The following is a 24,179-nucleotide window of genomic DNA, read 5'->3' as shown; positions in this document are numbered from 1 at the left end:
CACAGTCATTCAATCCTTGAATCCTACTCAGAATACCACAGACAAGGTTTAGACCTTCCGGATTCTCTTAAATGCCGTCATCAATTCTAGCTTATACCACAAAGATTCTGATTAAGGAATCCAAGAGATATTCACTCAATCTAAGGTAGAACGGAGGTGGTTGTCAGGCACACGTTCATAAGTGAGAATGATGATGAGTGTCACGGATCATCACATTCATCAAGATGAGGAACAAGTGATATCTTAGAACAAGAATAAGCCAAATTAAATAGAAGAACAATAGTAATTGCATTAATACTCGAGGTACAGCAGAGCTCCACACCTTAATCTATGGTGTGTAGAAACTCCACCGTAGAAAATACATAAGAACAAGGTCTAGGCATGGCCGAATGGCCAGCCTCCCAATAATCTAGGAACTAGACGTCCAAAGATGATCCTCAGATCTAAAGTGATCAAAAGATTCAAAGATCTAAAGATGAAAATACAATAGCAAAAGGTCCTATTTGTAGAGAACTAGTAGCCTAGGGTTTACAGAAATGAGTAAATGACATAAAAATCCACTTCCGAGTCCACTTGGTGTGTGCTTGGGTTGAGCATTGTAGCTTCAGAAAATCCACTTCGAGTGCAGGGAGGTTAGAATCCAACAGCATCTGCAGTCCTTTTCAGCCTCTGAATCAGATTTTTGCTCAGGTCCCTCAATTTCAGCCAGAAAATACCTGAAATCACAGAAAAACACACAAACTCATAGTAAAGTCCAGAAAAGTGAATTTTAACTAAAAACTAATAAAAATATAATAAAAACTAACTAAAACATACTAAAAACATACTAAAAACAATGCCGAAAAGCGTATAAATTATCCGCTCATCACAACACCAAACTTAAATTGTTGCTTGTCCCCAAGCAACTGAAAATCAAATAAGATAAAAAGAAGAGAATATGCAATGAATTCCAAAAACATCTATGAAGATCAGTATTAATTAGATGAGCGGGGCTTTTAGCTTTTTGCCTCTGAACAGTTTTGGCATCTCACTCTATCCTTTGAAATTCAGAATGATTGGCTTCTATAGGAATTCAGAATCCAGATAGTGTTATTGATTCTCCTAGTTAAGTGTGATGATTCTTGAACACAGCTACTTTATGAGTCTTGGCTGTGGCCCAAAGCACTTTGTCTTCCAGTATTACCACCGGATACATACATGCCACAGACACATAATTGGGTGAACCTTTTCAGATTGTGACTCAGCTTTGCTAGAGTCCCTAATTAGAGGTGTCTAGGGTTCTTAAGCACACTCTTTTTGCCTTGGATCACGACTTCATTATTTTTTTATTTTTTATTTTTTTATTTTTTTTTGTGTTCACTGCTTTTTCTTGCTTCAAGAATCATTTTTATGATTTTTCAGATCCTCAGTAACATGTCTCATTTTTCATCATTCTTTCAAGAGCCAACATTCATGAACAACAAATTCAAAAGACATATGCACTGTTCAAGCATACATTCAGAAGTCAAAGTATTGCCACCACATCAAAATAATTAATCTGTTATAAAATTCAAAATTCATGCAATTCTTCTTTTTTTCAATTAAGAACATTTTTCATTTAAGAAAGGTGATGGATTCATAGGACATTCATAACTTTAAGGCATAGACACTAAGACACTAATGATCATGTAATAAGACACAAACATAGATAAACATAGGCATAAAATTCGAAAAATAGGAAAATAAAGAACAAGGAAATTAAGGAATGGGTCCACCTTAGTGATGGCGGCTTGTTCTTCCTCTTGAAGATCTTATGGAGTGCTTGAGCTCCTCAATGTCTCTTCCTTGCCTTTGTTGCTCCTTTCTCATAATTCTTTGATCTTCTCTAATTTCATGGAGGAGGATGGAATGTTCTTGGTGCTCCACCCTTAGTTGTCCCATGTTGGAACTCAATTCTCCTAGGGAGGTGTTGATTTGCTCCCAATAGTTTTGTGGAGGAAAGTGCATCCCTTGAGGTATCTCAGGGATTTCATGATGAGTGGGATCTCTTGTTTGCTCCATCCTTTTCTTAGTGATGGGCTTGTCCTCATCAATGAAGATGTCTCCCTCTATGTCAATTCCAACTAAATAACAGAGGTGACAAATAAGATGAGGAAAGGCTAACATTGCCAAGGTAGAGGACTTGTCCGCCACCTTATAAAGTTCTTGGGCTATAACCTCATGAACTTCTACTTCCTCTCCAATCATGATGCTATGAATCATGATGGTCCTGTCTATAGTAACCTCGGACCGGTTGGTAGTGGGAATGATTGAGCGATGGATAAACTCCAACCATCCCCTAGCCACGGGCTTGAGGTCATGCCTTCTCAGTTGAACCAGCTTCCCTCTTGAATCTCTCTTCCATTGAGCGCCCTCTTCACAAATGTCTATGAGGACTTGGTCCAACCTTTGATCAAATTTAACCCTTCTAGTGTAAGGGTGTTCATCTCCTTGCATCATGGGCAAGTTGAATGCCAACCTTATATTTTCCGGACTAAAATCTAAGCATTTCCCCCAAACCATTGTAAGCCAATTCTTTGGGTCCGGGTTCACACTTTGAACATGGTTCTTGGTGATCCATCCATTGGCATAGAACTCTTGAACCATTAAGATTCTGACTTGTTGAATGGGGTTGGTAAGAACTTCCCAACCTCTTCTTCAGATCTCATGTCGGATCTCCAGACATTCACTCTTTTTGAGTTTGAAAGGGACCTCGGGGATCACCTTCTTCATGGCCACAACTTCATAGAAGTGGTCTTGATGTACCCTTGAGATGAATCTCTCCATCTCCTATGACTCGGAGGTGGAAGCTTTTGCCTTCCCTTTCCTCTTTCTAGAGGTTTCTCTGGCCTTAGATGTCATAAATGGTTATGGAAAAACAAAAAGCAATGCTTTTACCACACTAAACTTAGAAGGTTTGCTCGTCCTCGAGCAAAAGAAGAAAGAAGAGAGTAGAAGAAGAAGAAATGAAGGAGATGGAGGGGGGCTTTGTGTTTCGGCCAAGGGAGAGAAGTAGTGTGTATGATGTGTGAAAATAAGGGGGTGAAGATGGGTTTATATAGGGGTGGGGAGAGGGGTAGGGTTCGGTCATGTATGGGTGGGTTTGGGAGGGAAAGTGGTTTGAATTTGAATGGTGAGGTAGGTGGGGTTTTATAAAGGATGGATGTGAGTGGTGAAGAGAATGGTAGGATTTGATAGGTGAGGGGTTTTTGGGGAAGAGGTGTTGAGGTGATTGGTGAATGGGTGAAGAAGAGAGAGAGTGGTTGGGTAGGTGGGGATCCTGTGGGGTCCACAGATCCTGAGGTGTCAAGGATACTTCATCCCTACACCAAGTGGCGAGAAAAATTGCTTTTTCTGCTAATCCTGGCGTTAAACGCCGGGCTGGTGCCCATTTCTGGTGTTTAACACCAGCTTGATGCCCATTCCTGGCGTTAAACGCCAGTCTGGTGCCCCTTTCTGGCGTTAAACGCACAGAATGGTGCCAGACTGGGCGTTAAACGCCCATTTGCTGTCCTTACTGGCGTTTAAACACCAGCAAAGTTTTCCTCCAAGGTGTGCTATTTTTTTTCTGTTTTTCATTCTGTTTTCGCTTTTTCAATTGATTTTGTGACTTCACATGATCATCAACCTACAGAAAACATAAAATAACAAAGGAAAATAGATAAATATAACATTGGGTTGCCTCCCAACAAGCACTTGTTTAATGTCAGTAGCTTGACAGTGGGCTCTCATGGAGCCTCACAGATGTTCAGAGCAATATTGGAACCTCCCAACACCAAACTTAGAGTTTGAATGTGGGGGTTCAACACCAAACTTAGAATTTGGTTGTGGCCTCCCAACACCAAACTTAGAGTTTGACTGTGGGGGCTCTATTTGGCTCTGTTTTGAGAGAAGCTCTTCATGCTTCCTCTCCATGGTAACTGGTGCACGAAATTGTGATCACTACAACTTCGCACAACTAACCAGCAAGTGCACTGGGTCGTCCAAGTAATACCTTACGCGAGTAAGGGTCGATCCCACGGAGATTGTTGATATGAAGCAAGCTATGGTCACCTTGTAAATCTCAGTCAGGCAGACTCAAATGGGTATAGTGGTAAACGAATAAAGCAATAAGATAAAGATAGAGATACTTATGCATATCATTGGTGAGAGCTTCAGATAAGCGTATGAAGATGCCTTCCCTTCCGTCTCTCTGCTTTCTTACTGTCTTCATCCAATCCTTCTTACTCCTTTCCATGGCAAGCTTGTGTAGGGTTTCACCGTTGTCAGTGGCTACCTCCCATCCTCTCAGTGAAAATACGTCCCTGATGCTCTGTCACAGCATAGGCTAATCATCTGTCGGTTCTCAATCAGGCCGGAATAGAATCCAGTGATTCTTTTGCGTCTGTCACTAACGCCCCGCCCTCAGGAGTTTGAAGCACGTCACAGTCATTCAATCATTGAATCCTACTCAGAATACCACAGACAAGGTTTAGACCTTCCGGATTCTCTTGAATGCCGCCATCAGTTCTCGCCTATACCACGAAGATTCCGGTTAAAGAATCCAAGAGATATTCACTAAGCCTCATATGCTTGTAGAACAAGAATGGTTGTCAGTCACCTTGTTCATGAGTGAGAATGATGATGAGTGTCAATCATCACCTTCATCAAGTTAAAGAACAAGTGATATCTTGGACAAAGAACAAGCGGAATTGAATAGAAGAACAATAGTAATTGCATTAATACTCGAGGTACAGCAGAGCTCCACACCTTAATCTATGGTGTGTAGAAACTCCACCGTTGAAAATACATAAGAACAAGGTCTAGGCATGGCCGTGAGGCCAGCCTCCCAATGATCTAAGAACTAGATGTCCAAAGATGAAAATACAATAGTAAAAGGTCCTATTTATAGAAAACTAGTAGCCTAAGGTGTACAAAGATGAGTAAATGACATAGAAATCCACTTCCGGGCCCACTTGGTGTGTGCTTGGGCTGAACAATGAAGCATTTTTCGTGTAGAGACTCTTCTTGGAGTTAAACGCCAGCTTTTATGCCAGTTTGGGCGTTTAACTCCCATTTAGGTGCCAGTTCCGGCGTTTAACGCTGGAATTTCTGTAGGTGACTTTGAACGCCGGTTTGGGCCATCAAATCTTGGGCAAAGTATGGACTATCATATATTGCTGGAAAGCCCAGGATGTCTACTTTCCAATGCCGTTGAAAGCGCGCCAATTGGGCTTCTGTAGCTCCAGAAAATCCACTTCGAGTGCAGGGAGGTCAGAATCCAACAGCATCTGCAGTCCTTTTGAGTCTCTGGATCAGATTTTTGCTCAGATCCCTCAATTTCAGCCAGAAAATACCTGAAATCACAGAAAAACACACAAACTCATAGTAAAGTCCAGAAAAGTGAATTTTAATTAAAAACTAATAAAAATATAATAAAAACTAAACTAAAACTACTAAAAACATACTAAAAACAATGCCAAAAAGCGTATAAATTATCCGCTCATCACAACACCAAACTTAAATTGTTGCTTGTCCCCAAGCAACTGAAAATCAGATAAGATAAAAAGAAGAGAATATACTATAGACTCCAAATTATCAATGAAACTAAGCTCCAAATTAGATGAGCGGGACTAGTAGCTTTTTGCCTCCGAACAGTTTTGGCATCTCACTTTATCCTCTGAGGTTCAGAATGATTGGCTTCTTTAGGAACTCAGAATCCAGATAGTGTTATTGATTCACCTAGTTAAGTATGATGATTCTTGAACACAGCTACTTATTGAGTCTTGGCCGTGGCCCAAAGCACTCTGTCTTCCAGTATTACCACCGGATACATACATGCCACAGACACATAATTGGGTGAACCTTTTCAGATTGTGACTTAGCTTTGCTAAAGTCCCCAATTAGAGGTGTCCAAGGTTCTTAAGCACACTCTTTTTGCCTTGGATCACAACTTTATTTCTTTCTTTTTCTTTCTTTTTCTCTTTCTCTTTTTTTCGTTTTTCTTCTTTTTTTTTTGTATTCACTGCTTTTTCTTGCTTCAAGAACCATTTTTATGATTTTTCAGATCCTCAGTAACATGTCTCCTTTTTCATCATTCTTTCAAGAGCCAACAATTTTAACATTCATGAACAACAAATTCAAAAGACATATGCACTGTTCAAGCATACATTCAGAAAACAAAAAGTATTGTCACCACATCAAACTAATTAAGCTAGTTTTAAAGATGAATTTGAAATCCTGTACTTCTTGTTCTTTTGTAATAAAAACAGTTTTCTTTTAAGAAAGGTGATGGATTCATAGGACATTCATAACTTTAAGGCATAGACACTAAGACACTAATGATCATAAGACACAAACATAGATAAACATAAGCATAAAACTTTCGAAAAACAGAAAAATAAAGAACAAGGACATTAAAGAACGGGTCCACCTTAGTGATGGCGGCTTGTTCTTCCTCTTGAAGATCCTATGGAGTGCTTGAGCTCCTCAATGTCTCTTCCTTGTCTTTGTTGCTCCTCTCTCATGATTCTTTGATCTTCTCTAATTTCATGGAGGAGGATGGAATGTTCTTGGTGCTCCACCCTTAGTTGTCCCATGTTGGAACTCAATTCTCCTTGGGAGGTGTTTAGTTGCTCCCAACAGTCTTGTGGAGGAAAGTGCATCCCTTGAGGCATCTCAGGGATCTCTTGATGAGAGGGGTCTCTTGTTTGCTCCATCCTTTTCTTAGTGATGGGCTTGAGGTCATGCCTTCTCAGTTGAACCGGCTTTGGATGCCATAAATGGTTATGGAAAAACGAAAAGCAACGCTTTTTCCACACCAAACTTAAAAGGTTTGCTCGTCCTCGAGCAAAAGAAGAAAGAAGAGAGTAGAAGAAGAAGAAATGAGGAAGAAGGGAATGGCTTTGTGTTCGGCCATGTATGGGTGGGTTTGGGAGGGAAAGTGGTTTGAATTTGAATGGTGAGGTAGGTGGGGTTTTATGAAGGATGGATGTGGGTGGTGAAGAGAAAGATGGGTGGTGGGGTTGGTGGGGATCCTGTGGGGTCCACAGATCCTGAGGTGTCAAGAAAAAGTCATCCCTGCACCAAATGGCAATCAAAATCACGTTTTGTGCCAAATCTGGCGTTAAACGCCGGGCTGGTGCCCCTTTCTAGCGTTTAACGCCAGGTTCTTGCCCTTTCCTGGCGTTTAACGCCAGTCTGGTGCCCCTTTCTGGCGTTAAACGCCCAGAATGGTGCCAGACTGGGCGTTAAATGCCCAACTGCTAACCTTACTGGCGTTTAAACGCCAGTAGGTTCTTCCTCCAGGGTGTGCTGTTTTTCTTCCTGTTTTTCATTCTGTTTTTGCTTTTTCAATTGATTTTGTGACTTCTCATGATCATCAACCTACAAAATAAAATAAAATAACAAAAGAAAATAGATAAAATATAACATTGGGTTGCCTCCCAACAAGCGCTTCTTTAATGTCAATAGCTTGACAGAGGGCTCTCATGGAGCCTCACAGATACTCAGAGCAATGTTGGAACCTCCCAACACCAAACTTAGAGTTTGAATGTGGGGGTTCAACACCAAACTTAGAGTTTGGTTGTGGCCTCCCAACACCAAACTTAGAGTTTGACTGTGGGGGCTCTGTTTGTCTCTGAATTGAGAGAAGCTCTTCATGCTTTGTCTCCATGGTGACAGAGGGATATCCTTGAGCCTTAAACACAAAGGATTCTTCATTCACTTGAATGATCAGTTCACCTTCATCAACATCAATCACAACCTTTGCTGTGGCTAGGAAGGGTCTGCCAAGGATGATAGTTTCATCCATGCACTTCCCAGTCTCTAGGACTATGAAATCAGTAGGGATGTAGTGGTCTTCAATCTTAACCAAAACATCCTCTACAAGTCCATGAGCTTGTTTTCTTGAGTTGTCTGCCATCTCTAATGAGATTTTTGCAGCTTGTACCTCAAAGATCCCTAGCTTCTCCATTACAGAGAGAGGCATGAGGTTTACACTTGACCCTAAGTCACACAGAGCCTTCTTGAAGGTCATGGTGCCTATGGTACAATGTATTGAAAACTTCCCAGGATCTTGTTTCTTTTGAGGTAATTTCTGCCTAGACAAGTCATCCAGTTCTTTGGTGAGCAAAGGAGGTTCATCCTCCCAAGTCTCATTTCCAAATAACTTGTCATTTAGCTTCATGATTGCTCCAAGGTATTTAGCAACTTGCTCTTCAGTGACATACTCATCCTCTTCAGAGGAGGAATACTCATCAGAGCTCATGAATGGCAGAAGTAAGTCCAATGGAATCTCTATGGTCTCATTTTGAGCCTCAGATTCCCATGGTTCCTCATTGGGGAACGCATTGGAGGCTAGTGCACGCCCATTGAGGCCTTCCTCAGTGGCGTCCACTTCTTCTCTTCCCTCTCTAGATTCGGCCATGGTTATGGCTTTGCACTCTCCTTTTGGATTTTCTTCTGTATTACTTGGGAGAGTACTAGGAGGGAGTTCAGTAACTTTCTTGCTCAGCTGTCTCACTTGTGCCTCCAAATTCCTAATGGAAGACCTTGTTTCAGTCATGAAACTTTGAGTGGTTTTGATTAGATCAGAGACCATGGTTGCTAAGTCAGAGGGGTTCTGCTTAGAATTCTCTGTCTGTTGCTGAGAAGATGATGGAAAAGGCTTGCCATTGCTAAACCTGTTTCTTCCACCATTGTTGTTGTTGAAACCTTGTTGAGGTTTCTCTTGATTCTTCCATGAGAAATTTGGGTGATTTCTCCATGAAGAATTATAGGTGTTTCCATAGGGTTCTCCTAGGTAATTCACCTTTTCCATTGAAGGGTTCTCAGGATCATAAGCTTCTTCTTCAGAGGAAGCATCCTTAGTACTGCTTGGTGCATTTTGCATTCCAGACAGACTTTGAGAAATCAAATTGACTTGTTGAGTCAATATCTTGTTCTGAGCCAAAATGGCATTCAGAGTATCAATCTCAAGAACTCCTTTCTTCTGACTAGTCCCATTGTTCACAGGATTCCTTTCAGAAGTGTACATGAATTGGTTATTTGCAACCATTTCAATTAGCTCTTGAGCTTCTGTAGGCGTCTTCTTCAGATGAAGAGATCCTCCAGCAGAGCTATCCAAAGACATCTTGGATAGTTCAGAGAGACCATCATAGAAAATACCTATGATACTCCATTCAGAAAGCATGTCTGGGGGACACTTTCTGATTAATTGTTTGTATCTTTCCCAAGCTTCATAGAGGGATTCACCATCCTTCTGTCTGAGGGTTTGGACTTCCACTCTAAGCTTACTCAATTTTTGAGGTGGAAAGAACTTTGCCAAGAAGGCATTGACTAGCTTTTCCCAAGAGTCCAGGCTTTCTTTAGGTTGAGAGTCCAACCATATTCTAGCTCTGTCTCTTACAGCAAAAGGGAATAGCATCAGTCTGTAGACCTCAGGGTCAACCCCATTAGTCTTGACTGTGTCACAGATTTGCAAGAACTCAGCTAAAAACTGATGAGGATCTTCCAATGGAAGTCCATGGAACTTGCAATTCTGTTGCATTAGAGAAACTAACTGAGGCTTAAGCTCAAAGTTGTTTGCTCCAATGGCAGGGATAGAGATGCTTCTCCCATAGAAGTCGGGAGTAGGTGCAGTAAAGTCACCCAGCACCTTCCTTGCATTGTTGTTGTTGTTGTTTTCGGCTGCCATGTGTCCTTCTTTTTTGAAGAATTCGGTCAGGTCCTCTACAGAGAGTTGTGCCTTAGCTTCTCTTAGCTTTCGCTTCAAGGTCCTTTCAGGTTCAGGGTCAGCTTCAACAAGAATGCCTTTGTCTTTGTTCCTGCTCATATGAAAGAGAAGAGAACAAGAAAATATGGAATCCTCTATGTCACAGTATAGAGATTCCTTGAGGTGTCAGAGGAAAAGAAAAATGGAGGACAGAGGTAGAAAATTCGAACTTATCAAAGAAGATGGAGTTCGAATTTTGCATTAAGGGATAGTGTTAGTCCATAAATAGAAGGATGTGAGAAGAAGGGAAGTAATTTTCGAAAGTTAAGTTAAAAAGATTTTAAAATATTTTGAAAAACACTGATTAATTTTCGAAAATAAGAGTGGGAAAGAAATCAAGTGATTTTTTGAAAAAGATTTTGAAATTAGAAATCAAAAAGATTTGATTAAAAACTATTTTGAAAAAGATGTGGTTAAGAAGATATGATTTGAAAACAATTTTAAAAAAGATATGATTTGAAAACAATTATAAAAAGATATGATTTGAAAAACATTTTAAAAAGATTTGATTTGAAAACAATTTAAAAAGATTTGATTTTAAAAATTAATGACTTGCCTAACAAGAAAAGATATGATTCAAACATTAAACCTTTCTCAACAGAAAAGGCAACATACTTGAATTGTTCAATCAAATCATTAATTGTTAGCAAGTATCTTTGAAAAAGGAAAAAAATTGATTTTGAAAAAGGAAAAAAATTGATTTTGAAAACATTTGATTGAAAAGATATGATTTGAAAAAGATTTGATTTTGAAAAACTTTGAAAACTTGAAAAAAATGATTTTGAAAACAAAATCCTCCCCCTTGTGCCATCTTGGCGTTAAACGCCCAGAATGGTGCACATTCTGGCGTTTAACGCCCAAACTACTACCCTTTTGGGCGTTAAACGCCCAGCCAGGCACCCTGGCTGGCGTTTAAACGCCAGTCTGTCTTCTTCACTGGGCATTTTTGAATGCTCAGCTTTTTCTGTGTGATTCCTCTGCAGTATGTTCTGAATCTTCAATTCTCTGTATTATTGACTTGAAAAGACACAAATTAAAAATATTTTTGGATTTTTAATAATGAGGAATAATCAAAATGCAACTAAAATCAAATAACAATGCATGCAAGACACCAAACTTAGCAGTTTGTATACTACTGACACTAACAAGATGAGAATGCATATGAGAAACAACAAAACACTCAAGTCAATAGAATTCAAAGATCAAAACAAGGAAATCATCAAGAACAACTTGAAGATTAATGAAGACACATGCATGAATTCGAAAAATGCAAGAAGAACAGAAACATGCAATTGACACCAAACTTAAAATGAGACTCTAGACTCAAACAAGAAATATTTTTGGATTTTATGATTTTGTAATTTTTTTTGGGTTTTTCGAAAATTAAGTGAAAAAGAAAAATAAAGGTATCAAAATTCTAAATGAGAATTCCAGGAATCATGCAATGTTAGTCTAAAGCTTTAGTCTAAAGGAATTAGACATGGCCGGCTAAGCTTCAGCAGGACATTGCATTCAAGAGCTAAATTGATGAGAATCAATCAGCTTTGGTGATGATAAGAACATCACCTTGAAACACTAGAATTCATTCTTTAAGAACTCTGAAGAAAAATACCTAATCTAAGCAACAAGATGAACCGTCAGTTGTCCATACGCAAACAATCCCCGGCAACGGCGCCAAAAACTTGGTGCACGAAATTGTGATCATTACAACTTCGCACAACTAACCAGCAAGTGCACTGGGTCGTCCAAGTAATACCTTACGCGAGTAAGGGTCGATCCCACGGAGATTGTTGGTATGAAGCAAGCTATGGTCACCTTGTAAATCTCAGTCAGGCAGACTCAAATGGGTATAGTGGTAAACGAATAAAGCAATAAGATAAAGATAGAGATACTTATGCATATCATTGGTGAGAGCTTCAGATAAGCGTATGAAGATGCCTTCCCTTCCGTCTCTCTGCTTTCTTACTGTCTTCATCCAATCCTTCTTACTCCTTTCCATGGCAAGCTTGTGTAGGGTTTCACCGTTGTCAGTGGCTACCTCCCATCCTCTCAGTGAAAATACGTCTCTGATGCTCTGTCACAGCATAGGCTAATCATCTGTCGGTTCTCAATCAGGCCGGAATAGAATCCAGTGATTCTTTTGCGTCTGTCACTAACGCCCCGCCCTCAGGAGTTTGAAGCACGTCACAGTCATTCAATCATTGAATCCTACTCAGAATACCACAGACAAGGTTTAGACCTTCCGGATTCTCTTGAATGCCGCCATCAGTTCTCGCCTATACCACGAAGATTCCGGTTAAAGAATCCAAGAGATATTCACTAAGCCTCATATGCTTGTAGAACAAGAATGGTTGTCAGTCACCTTGTTCATGAGTGAGAATGATGATGAGTGTCAATCATCACCTTCATCAAGTGAAGAACAAGTGATATCTTGGACAAAGAACAAGCGGAATTGAATAGAAGAACAATAGTAATTGCATTAATACTCGAGGTACAGCAGAGCTCCACACCTTAATCTATGGTGTGTAGAAACTCCACCGTTGAAAATACATAAGAACAAGGTCTAGGCATGGCCGTGAGGCCAGCCTCCCAATGATCTAAGAACTAGATGTCCAAAGATGAAAATACAATAGTAAAAGGTCCTATTTATAGAAAACTAGTAGCCTAAGGTGTACAAAGATGAGTAAATGACATAGAAATCCACTTCCGGGCCTACTTGGTGTGTGCTTGGGCTGAGCAATGAAGCATTTTTTGTGTAGAGACTCTTCTTGGAGTTAAACGCCAGCTTTTATGCCAGTTTGGGCGTTTAACTCCCATTTAGGTGCCAGTTCCGGCGTTTAACGCTGGAATTTCTGTAGGTGACTTTGAACGCCGGTTTGAGCCATCAAATCTTGGGCAAAGTATAAACTATCATATATTGCTGGAAAGCCCAGAGCCGTTGAGAGCGCGCCAATTGGGCTTCTGTAGCTCCAGAAAATCCACTTCGAGTGCAGGGAGGTCAGAATCCAACAGCATCTGCAGTCCTTTTGAGTCTCTGGATCAGATTTTTGCTCAGATCCCTCAATTTCAGCCAGAAAATACCTGAAATCACAGAAAAATACACAAACTCATAGTAAAGTCCAGAAAAGTGAATTTTAATTAAAAACTAATAAAAATATAATAAAAACTAAACTAAAACTACTAAAAACATACTAAAAACAATACCAAAAAGCGTATAAATTATCCGCTCATCAATAACAGAGGGATATCCTTGAGCCTTAAACACGAAGGATTCTTTATTCACTTGAATGATCAATTTTCCTCTGTCAACATCAATCACAGCCTTTGCTATGGCTAGGAAGGGTCTGCCAAGGATGATAGATTCATCCATGCACTTCCCAGTCTCTAGGACTATGAAATCAGCAGGGATGTAATGGTCTTCAACCTTTACCAGAACATCCTCTACAAGTCCATAAGCTTGTTTTCTTGAATTGTCTGCCATCTCTAGTGAGATTCTTGCAGCTTGTACCTCAAAGATCCCTAGCTTCTCCATTACAGAGAGAGGCATGAGGTTTATACTTGACCCTAAGTCACACAAAGCCTTCTTAAAGGTCATGGTGCCTATGGTACAAGGTATTGAAAACTTCCCAGGGTCCTGTCTCTTTTGAGGTAATTTCTGCCTAGACAAGTCATCCAGTTCTTTGGTGAGCAAAGGGGGTTCATCCTCCCAAGTCTCATGACCAAATAACTTGTCATTTAGCTTCATGATTGCTCCAAGGTATTTAGCAACTTGCTCTTCAGTGACATCTTCATCCTCTTCAAAGGAAGAATACTCATCAGAGCTCATGAATGGCAGAAGTAAATCCAATGGAATCTTTATGGTCTCATTATGAGCCTCAGATTCCCATGGTTCCTCATTAGGGAACTCATTGGAGGCCAGTAGACGTCCATTGAGGTCTTCCTCAGTGGCGATCACTGCCTCTTCCTTCTCTCCAAGTTCGGCCATGTGAATCATGTTAATGGCCTTGCATTCTCCTTTTGGATTCTCTTCTGTATTGCTTGGAAGAGTACTAGGAGGGAGTTCAGTAATTTTCTTGCTCAGCTGTCCCACTTGTGCCTCCAAATTCCTAATGGAAGACCTTGTTTCAGTCATGAAACTTTGAGTGGTTTTGATTAGATCAGAGACCATGGTTGCTAAGTCAGAGTGGCTCTGCTTAGAATTCTCTGTCTGTTGCTGAGAAGATGATGAAAAAGGCTTGCTATTGCTAAACCTGTTTCTTCTACCATTATTGTTGTTGAAACCTTGTTGAGGTCTCTGTTTATCCTTCCATGAGAGATTTGGATGATTTCTCCATGAAGGATTATAGGTGTTTCCATAGGGTTCTCCCATGTAGTTCACCTCTTCCATTGAAGGGTTCTCAGGATCATAAGCTTCTTCTTCAGATGAAGCATCCTTAGTACTGCCTGGTGCAGCTTACATTCCAGACAGACTTTGAGAAATCATATTGACTTGCTGAGTCAATATTTTGTTCTGAGCCAATATGGCATTCAGAGTATCAATCTCAAGAACTCCTTTCTTCTGATTCGTCCCATTGTTCATAGGATTCCTTTCAGAAGTGTACATGAATTGGTTATTTGTAACCATTTCAATGAGTTCTTGAGCTTCTGCAAGCGTCTTCTTCAAATGAAGAGATCCTCCAGCAGAGCTGTCCAATGACATCTTGGACATTTCAGACAGACCATCATAAAAGATACCTATGATGCTCCATTCAGAAAGCATGTCAGAAGGACACTTTCTGATCAATTGTTTGTATCTTTCCCAAGCTTCATAGAGGGATTCACCTTCCTTTTGTCTGAAGGTTTGGACCTCCACTCTAAGCTTACTCAATTTTTGAGGTGGAAAGAACTTTGCCAAGAAGGCATTGACTAGCTTTTCCTAAGAGTTCAGGCTTTCTTTAGGTTGTGAGTCCAACCATATCCTAGCTCTGTCTCTTACAGCAAAAGGGAATAGCATAAGTCTGTAGACCTCAGGGTCAACCCAATTAGTCTTGACAGTGTCACAGATTTGCAAGAATTCAGCTAAAAACTAATGAGGATCTTCCAATGGAAGTCCATGGAACTTGCAATTCTGTTGCATTAGAGAAACTAATTGAGGCTTAAGCTCAAAGTTATTTGCTCCAATGGCAGGGATAGAGATGCTTCTCCCATAGAAGTCGGGAGTAAGTGCAGTAAAGTCACCTAGCACCTTCCTTGCATTGTTGGCATTATTGTTGTTTTTGGCTGCCATGTCTTCTTCTTGTTTGAAGATTTCTGTTAGGTCCTCTACAGAGAGTAGTGCCTTAGCTTCTCTTAGCTTTCGGTTCAAGGTCCTTTCAGGTTCAAGGTCAGCCTCAACAAGAATGCTTTTGTCTTTGCTCCTGCTCATATGAAAGAGAAGAGAACAAGAAAATATGGAATCCTCTATGTCACAGTATAGAGATTCTTTGAAGTGTCAGAGGAAAAGAAAAATAGAAGGAAGAGGTAGAAGAATTCGAACTTATTAAGAGAGTTAGGATTCGAATTGTGCATTGAGGAGGAGTGTTAGTCCATAAATAGAAGGATGTGAGAAGAGGGGAAGAAATTTTCGAAAATAAATTAAAAAGATTTTAAAAACATTTTGAAAAATTGAAGAATGATTTTCGAAAAATATGATTGGGAAAGAAATAAAGTGATTTTTGAAAAAGATTTTGAAATTAGAAATAAAAAAGATATGATTGAAAACTATTTAAAAAAAATTGTGATAAAAAGATATGATTGAAAAGATATAGTTTTAAAAAGATATGATTGAGAAGATATGATTTGAAAAATAATTTAAAAAGATTTGATTTTGAAAACTAATGACTGCCTAACAAGAAAGATATGATTCAGACATTAAACCTTTCTCAACAGAAAAGGCAACATACTTGAAATGTTGAATCAAATCATTAATTGTTAGCAAGTATTTTTGAAAATGGAAAGAAATTGATTTTGAAAATATATGATTGAAAAGATATGATTTGAAAAAGATTTGATTTTGAAAAATTTTGAAAACTTGAAAAAAATTTGAATTAAAAACAAAATCTTCCCTCTTGTGCCATCCTGGCGTTAAACGCCCAGAATGGTATACATTCTGGCGTTTAACGCCCAAAACTCACCCCTTTTGGGCTTAAACGCCCAGCCAGGCACCCTGGCTGGCGTTTAAACGCCAGTTTTCCTTTCTCACTGGGCGTTTTGAACGTCCAGCCTTTTTCTGTGTAATTCCTCTGCTATATGTTCTGAATCTTCAATTCTCTGTATTATTGACTTGAAAAGACACAAATTAAAAAATTTTTGGATTTTTAATAATGAGGAATAATCAAAATGAAACTAAGATCAAATAAACAATGTATGCAAGACACCAAACTTAGAAGTTTGTATACTATTGACACTAACAAGATGAGAATGCATATGAGAAACAGCAAAACACTCAGGACAAGAGAATTTAAAGATCAGAGCAAGGAAATCATCAAGAATAACTTGAAGATCAATTAAGACACATGAATGAATTCGAAAAATGCAAGAAGAACAGAAACATGCAATTGACACCAAACTTAAAATGAGACACTAGACTCAACAAGAAACATAAAATATTTTTGGTTTTTTATGATTTTGTAATTTTTTTGGATTTTTTTTTCGAAAATTGAAAGAAAATAGGGATATCAAAATTCTTAATGAGAATTCCAGGAATCATGTAATGTTAGTCTAAAGCTTCAGTCTAAAGAAATTAGACATGGCTAGCCAAGCTTCAGCAGGACATTACATTCAAGAGCTAAATTGATGAGAATCAATCAGCTTTGGTGATGATAAGAATATCACATTGAAACACTAGAATTCATTCTTAAGAACTCTGAAGAAAAATACCTAAGCTAAGCAACAAGATGAACCGTTAGTTGTCCAAACTCAAACAATCCCGGCAACGGTGCCAAAAACTTGGTGCACAAAATTGTGATCATCAATGGCGCCATCAACATGGTACGCTCAATTGCAATCTCAACTTTTTATCACAACTTCGCACAACTAACCAACAAGTGCACTGGGTCGTCCAAGTAATAAACCTTACGTGAGTAAGGGTCGATCCCACGGAGATTGTTGGTATGAAGCAAGCTATGGTCATCTTGTAAATCTCAGTCAGGCAGATTCAAATGGTTATGGATGATTTATGAATAAAGCATAAAATAAAGATAGAGATACTTATGTAATTCATTGGTGAGAATTTCAGATAAGCGAATGGAGATGCTTTGTCCCTTCCGTCTCTCTGCTTTCCTACTGTCTTCATCCAATCCTTCTTACTCCTTTCCATGGCATGTTGTATGTTGGGCATCACCGTCGTCAGTGGCTACAGTCCCGTCCTCTCAGTGAAAATGTTCAACGCGCTCTGTCACAGCACGGCTAATCATCTGTCGGTTCTCAATCAGGTTGGAATAGAATCCAATGATTCTTTTGCGTCTGTCACTAACGCCCAGCCTTCAGGAGTTTGAAGCTCGTCACAGTCATTCAATCCTTGAATCCTACTCAGAATACCACATACAAGGTTTAGACCTTTTGGATTCTCTTGAATGCCGCCATCAATTCTAGCTTATACCACGAAGATTCCGATTAAGGAATCCAAGAGATATCCACTCAATCTAAGGTAGAACGGAGGTGGTTGTCAGGCACACGTTCATAGGTGAGAATGATGATGAATGTCACGGATCATCACATTCATCAAGTTGAGGAACAAGTGATATCTTAGAACAAGAATAAGCCGAATTGAATAGAAGAACAATAGTAATTGCATTAATACTCGAGGTACAGCAGAGCTCCACACCTTAATCTATGGTGTGTAGAAACTCCACCGTTGAAAATACATAAGAACAAGGTCTAGGCATGGCCGAATGGCCAGCCTCCTAATGATCTAAGAACTAGACATCCAAAGATGATCCTCAGATCTAAAGTGATCAAAAGATTCAAAGATCTAAAGATGAAAATACAATAGCAAAAGGTCCTATTTGTAGAGAACTAGTAGCCTAGGGTTTACAGAAATGAGTAAATGACATAAAAATCCACTTCTGGGCCCACTTGGTGTGTGCTTGGGCTGAGCATTGAAGCATTTATGTGTAGAAACTTTTCTTGGAGTTAAACGCCAGCTTTTGTGCCAGTTTGGGCGTTTAACTCCCATTCTTGTGCCAGTTCCGGCGTTAAACGCCAGAATTCTTGAGCTGACTTGGAATGCCTGTTTGGGCCATCAAATCTCGGGCAAAGTATGGACTATTATACATTGATAGAAAGCCCAGGATGTCTACTTTCCAACGCAATTAAGAGTGCGCCAATTGGACTTCTGTAGCTCCAGAAAATTTACTTCGAGTGCAGGGAGGTCAGAATCCAACAGCATCTGCAGTCCTTTTCAGTCTCTGAATCAGATTTTTGCTCAGGTCCCTCAATTTCAGCCAGAAAATACCTGAAATCACAGAAAAACACACAAACTCATAGTAAAGTCCATAAAAGTGAATTTTAACTAAAAACTAATAAAAATATAATAAAAACTAACTAAAACATACTAAAAACATACTAAAAACAATGCCAAAAAGCGTATAAATTTTCCGCTCATCAATTATATGTCACGTATTTCGTTAAGTCCAGATAATTAGAAATTTAGGAGAAATTATTTCAAGCTGTTGTTCAAGTAAAGAGCTTTTCCAAGTTATACAAGAACTCAATTAGAACAAGGGTCATACTTTCGTTCCACCCAAATTCATACGATAAAGAATGAAAGCAATTCTTGAAATAGAAATCAATACATGAATTAAAATAGAAAAGTAATAGTATCAATCCATATAATAGACAGAGCTCCTAACCTTAACAGTGGAGGTTTAATTGCTCATGGTTCAGAAAGGAAACTAGGATTCAAAAAAACTGTAAAATTACAGAATGAGGTAGAAGAGAAGAGATCTTCCCGAAGGGCTGATTCTTTTCCCTTTTATATCCAATCCTAATTAATGTGAAAATATATTTCCTAAAACTAAATAATATCTTTTTCTAATTATAAATAAATAAAAGTTTAAATCAAAATTTAATAATTGATTCGTGCAAGCTTTGTATACGAATAGGGACCACTTGGTTTTGAACGCTTGGCGCTAAACTTGGGGAATCCAAGTTTGGCTTCAGCCAACCCGTGTGTGTTCTTCCAAGTTCTCCTTGCTAGCGCTAAACTTGAGGTATCTCAAGTTTGGCTTCAGCAACGCAGCATGCAATTCCTCCATTCATCATCCTTGGCGCCAAACTTGAGGTTCCTCAAGTTTGGCTTCAGCAAGCCGGCATGCGTTCTTCAAATCCCCTTTAGTAGGCACCAAATTTGAGATATCTCAAGTTTGGCTTCACCAAGGCAGTAAGCAAGGAAGGCGTTGTGATGATCATGGCACCAAATTTGGGGTTTGGTGCCACCAAGGTAGTAATTTCATATGAAAGGTGTAGACTATTATAAAATGTTGGAAAGCTCTAGAAGTTGGCTTTCCAATGTCGCTAGAATCACGTCAATTAGACCTCTGTAGCTCAAGTTATTTTTGTTTGAGTGCAAGGAGGTCAAGGTTGATAGCATCATTTACTTTCTTTCTCTTCTTCTACAAAAACTCCATCAAATCCATCTGAATGCGACCTGAAATAAACAGAATTATATATAACTCAAAGTAGCATTCATAGGGGCTAAAAGATTTTTAAATCTTGATTAAACTTAACAATTTGAATGCAAATTCATTAGAAAAAAATAGAAAAGATGCTCATATATCAATAGGTTAGATAGGTTCTGTGTTTCGTTGAAGTTAGTGTCGCTTATGCTTTATATTAGTAGAGAATATGAGGAAAAAAAGGAAACTCCTCTGCGACATGGCTCAGTGGATCTATCCTTTTGTTTCAATTGTTAAATGATTTAATCTTGGATCGCGCTACTGTACATGTGTAAGTTCACAAAGATTTACAAATATTCCTTTTCCTTGCATTTCCTGTTGACTCACGTTGTCTCCCTTTTGCAAAATGGAGCAGGTTGTCAGCAAATTGTGGGATGGTCGGCCGAGCCGAGTTGGTAGCGTGAATTAGAACAGAATTTGATTGTACTGGGTTCCGTAGGTGCCAGCTTTGTAATTTGGGCCTTATTCGTCATTCCAAAAAAGAAATGGATGAAACGAAAGCAAATAGGGTCTTCATATCACTCTTCTCCTCTCGCGAAAGCAAACCCAAGCATCCTCCAACGCGACCGCTGCCTTCAGTCTTGTCATTGTGACTGTCAGTGGCACTCGAGATCCGCTTCTGTTCGGCGTGGTCAAGGTTATCTCCCCATTCGCAAATCGCCATTCTTCGTCATAGATCATCGTGGTTACTGTGTTCAGTAGCACTCTGTACGGCGTTCCTCGTTGTGCTCGTCATTCGCTGTGAGTCGAAGGTAAGAGTTGCTCTGCCCACCGATTGATTAGCTTTGGCATCTGGTAACTAATTCATCTGGTAACCCTTGGAATATATAATTATTTATTCGGATTGGATTATACAATTAAAGTTGACTTCTATATCCTTGTAGAGTCCCTTGAATTCTATGGCTCCTCGCCATGATGGATTTTTTGGAACTTAGCAAAGCATTCATGGGCTGGTAGAGTACTTTCTGTTTTATTTTTAATTTTCAATGAAATAGTTTGGAAGTTAATGACTAAACTAACTTTAACATGATAGCTTTTTGCTGATTTTTTTCATTGGTTCATGTTGGAAGGGCAACTGGAATTCTGCCCTACTATTTCTTTTGGATATAACCTTCATGTTTGTTCACAGAATGTGCTATGTTCTAATATTTTGAAATTGGAATAACAAATTGTTTTTGGTTTTCAGCGTCTAAACTACATAACCCTGAGTGCAGGATGAGCTTGATCCTCTGTTCCATGGCAGTAGTTCTAGAAATACTTAGAAGACAACTCTCTCTAAATGTTATGTTGCTTTCTGCACTGTTGTTTATTTTCGACAGCACAATAATTGGGAAAGAATTCTTCTTCGCCTATCAAAGTAAAGATAATGTGAAAAATCAGTGCTAGTATGCTGGAAATCAAGACATTCAATTTCACACAAGCAAGATGCAAAAATTGTTCAAGTCCTGTAACTTAAACAGATACAAGGACGTGAATTTTCATGGTGGGTACACAATTGGGTCCCTTGGAGCAATTTACACATCAAGTATGTGATCTGCAGTGAAATTAATATATAGAGACTGACTAGATTTTGGACTAAAAATCAAATGTCATCCACAGCTCTTCTCTGAAGATTGTGTTAGTTGTCGTATTAATAGTTTATGTACAGCGATTAAAGTATTTTGATATGAATCCAACACAAGCAAGAGCTGAGATAAATACATGATGGGTTACATAATACTTAGCAATATTAGCAACTTTGTTAGCAGAAGTAGTTAAAATAAAATAAAAATAAACAAATAAAGTATTAATATACTTTTAATTAAATTTTGACTTATTTCAATATAAATTTTCTGTCATGATTTTTTAACCTTAGATAAATTCGTATTCTTATTGTGTATTCTATGAATATTTAGGTATTATTTTAGGAAGTTGAAATATATCCTTACTTTCATTTAGTAGAGAACTGAAGATTGGGGCAATTTACTTAAATAAATAGAATGGGAGATTTCTTTACCTAAATGTGCAAAACTGTTTGTTGTTACGTGGATGTGCAAAACTCCATTTCTATGTAATCCGTGGCAACCCACCACGGTTTCAAAAGTCAAAACATGCATAAACCGTGGCAGGTCCCAGCGGATTAGGAGCATAATTTTTTGAGTGTAAACCGTGGTAGGTCACCACGGTTTACGAAGGAAACATGGCAAGCATAAACCGTGGAGAGTCACCACGGTTTATGAGGAAAGTTTGTTGCACATAAAACCTGGTAGGTTTCCACGGTTTACTATGACAGGAAGTCTATATATATGTGGGTGATTCAAGCTCCATAAGAGATCATTTTCAAAATGGCTAGTGAGGAGGAGAGTTTTCTTGCCCTGGTGCATTGCTCTGGGAAAATAAAAAAAAAGCAAAAGCCAAGGTGTGAAGTTTACCGACAGAGAACCACTAAGTATTTTTATCAGTTCGTCGATGAGTTTGTCAGATTTGAAGAACAGCATCTTGGAGAAGCTTGGCGTGTTGGGTAGCAAGTGGGTGAAGAAACTATTCTACAAGATTCCCATGGCGGTTGTCTCGACCGTGTTCAGTATGAAACCTTTGCGGTTAAGGCTGATGAAGATATTAGGGTTCTGTTCTACTGTGTAAGGAGTTTTCCGGAGATCAGAATCCATGAGTTGTTCGTGAAGTTGGAGGTTGGTGTTGATAGTTCTGGGGCATCCGCTCCAGTTCCTTGCCCAGCTTCCACGGGTGGTGCATCTAGTTCGATGCCTGCGGTCAGACCGTATCTTTCGCCGGTTCAATCACCTTCGTTTGTGGCTGATTTAGACCGACCGGAGGTTGTTGGTTCTCTACCTTTGGAGAATGCAGCAGTCATTGAGCCTCCCAACGTTGTGGGCACCGGTGGTGGCCTCGTACCTTATATCGAAGACTTTGGTGGACCTGATCAAGTAGAGAATGCAATGCGTGACGATGAGTCTGACCAGGAGCCTGTTGATATCGATGGTGACAGCGACGATGACACAGGTGGCAATCCACATGCACAGCATCGGCCTTCAAGTTCTGGTTCTCATCAGTACCCTCCACACTTCTCCACACTAAACTTGGAAGCTCTTGGTCAACAGGAAGACAGTGGTAACAAAATGGGGAGATCTTCTACATAATTTCAGATTGGGCGATCATTCCAGAGTAAAGATGAAGCTGTGCTGAGTGTAAAGGACTATAGCATCCGGCGAGGTGTTGAGTACAGAGTCATCGAATCGGATCATTTGAAGTATCATGGAAAATGCAAGGAATTCGGCAAGGGTTGTACTTGGTTGATTCGTGTAGCGCTTCGTGCACGAAAGGGGACTTGGGAGGTAAGGAGGTACAACGGGCCACACACATGCCTCGCAACTTCTATTTCAAGTGATCACCGTCAGCTGGATTATCACGTTATATGTGCGAGGATTCTTCCTATGGTTAGGGCGGATGCAGCGGTTACGGTAAAGGTACTTCAGCAAGCGACAGAAGCGGATTACGGTTTCAGGCCTAGTTACAGGAAGGTTTGGATGGCTAAGCAGAAGGCAGTGGCACAAATATATGGAGATTGGGAAGAGTCTTACGCGGAGTTGCCACGTTGGATGCTAGGGATCCAGGTGACAATGCCGGGAACAATCACGGTGCTGAAGACGTCTCCTGTTCGGATTGGTGGTGGGGTTGATGAGTCCACGGTGTACTTTCACCGGCTTTTCTGGACATTTTCACCCTGTGTCGAGGCATTCCGGCATTGTAAGCCCCTCGTCAGTATTGATGGTACCCACTTGTATGGGAAGTATGGAGGGACGCTGCTATTGGCGATAGCTCAGGACGGAAACTCGAACATCCTGCCGATAGCATTTGCCCTTGTGGAGGGCGAAAATGCAGAGTCGTGGTCATTCTTCTTGTCCAATCTCCGAGAGCATGTGACTCCTCAGGAGGGCATCCTTGTTATATCAGACAGGCATAATGGGATCAAGGCAGCGCTTGAGGCACCTGAGACTGGATGGCTGCCTCCTCGTGCTTTCCGGGCCTACTGTATAAGGCATGTGGCTGCGAATTTTGCCCTAACGTTCAAAGGTAAGGACTTAAGGAGGTTGCTGGTCAATGCTGCCTACGCCAAGACTGAGGCAGAGTTTTACTACTGGTTCGACATCATGCGGACTGAGAATCCAGCAATGTGTGACTGGGCCAACCGTATGGAGTATGACAAATGGACCCAACATGAGGATGCTGGTCGACGGTTCGGGCACATGACCACAAACATCAGTGAATGTGTGAACTCCGTGCTAAAGGGAACTCGCAACCTGCTGGTCACATCATTGGTTAAGTCAACCTACGGGAGGCTTGCTCAGCTATTTGTGGTACGGGGACAGACAGCAGAGGCACAACTCGGATCTGGCCATGAATTCTGTCAGGCATTAGTCAAGGCTATTGATTGGAACCTAAGAGACTCTAGGTGCTTCACTGTGACATTATACGACAGGCATTAGTCCGAGTACACCGTCGCTGAGACAACACCAACGGGGACCTTCTCGCTGGGTAGCTATAGAGTTTCCCTTAAAAATCACCGATGCGACTGTGGCCACTTCCAGGCGCTGCATTATCCTTATTGCCACGCCATTGCGTGTTGTGCCTACTCCCGGCTTAACTGGGCGTCATATGTTCACGAAGTGTATCGTATGAGTGAGGTGTTCAACGTTTACAACCAGAGGTTTCTC

The 24,179-nt window shown here is 40.0% G+C and overlaps 2 protein-coding genes and 1 non-coding gene across 3 annotated transcripts in view; 2 read left to right on the top strand and 1 right to left on the bottom strand.

The window, feature by feature from the left end:
- The window catches only part of LOC130956990 (receptor kinase-like protein Xa21), a 32,604-nt gene extending 12,473 nt beyond the window's left edge, over positions 1–20,131 (bottom strand). Inside the window, exon 1 of the mRNA XM_057883903.1 lies at positions 20,014–20,131. Coding sequence (XP_057739886.1) covers positions 20,014–20,131 — 118 coding nt within the window. The remainder of the gene's footprint in view (positions 1–20,013) is intronic.
- On the top strand, positions 14,526–14,633 carry LOC130958800 (small nucleolar RNA R71). Its single transcript, XR_009077905.1, has one exon. It is a non-coding gene; the product is annotated as a small nucleolar RNA R71 (small nucleolar RNA).
- A 1,784-nt stretch (positions 20,132–21,915) lies between the features above and the next one.
- Positions 21,916–23,951, top strand: LOC130956989 (uncharacterized). The gene is made up of 3 exons (XM_057883902.1): positions 21,916–22,046; positions 22,091–22,575; positions 22,636–23,951. The coding sequence occupies exons 1-3, from the start codon at positions 21,916–21,918 to the stop codon at positions 23,949–23,951; spliced, it is 1,932 nt and encodes a 643-aa protein (XP_057739885.1).
- Positions 23,952–24,179: the final 228 nt, after the last annotated feature.

Source organism: Arachis stenosperma, chromosome 10, assembly GCF_014773155.1.
Source record: "Arachis stenosperma cultivar V10309 chromosome 10, arast.V10309.gnm1.PFL2, whole genome shotgun sequence".
NCBI lineage: Eukaryota > Viridiplantae > Streptophyta > Magnoliopsida > Fabales > Fabaceae > Arachis > Arachis stenosperma.
The sequence above is the reverse complement of the archived record's forward strand: the minus strand, read 5'-3'. Positions and strand labels throughout refer to the sequence as shown.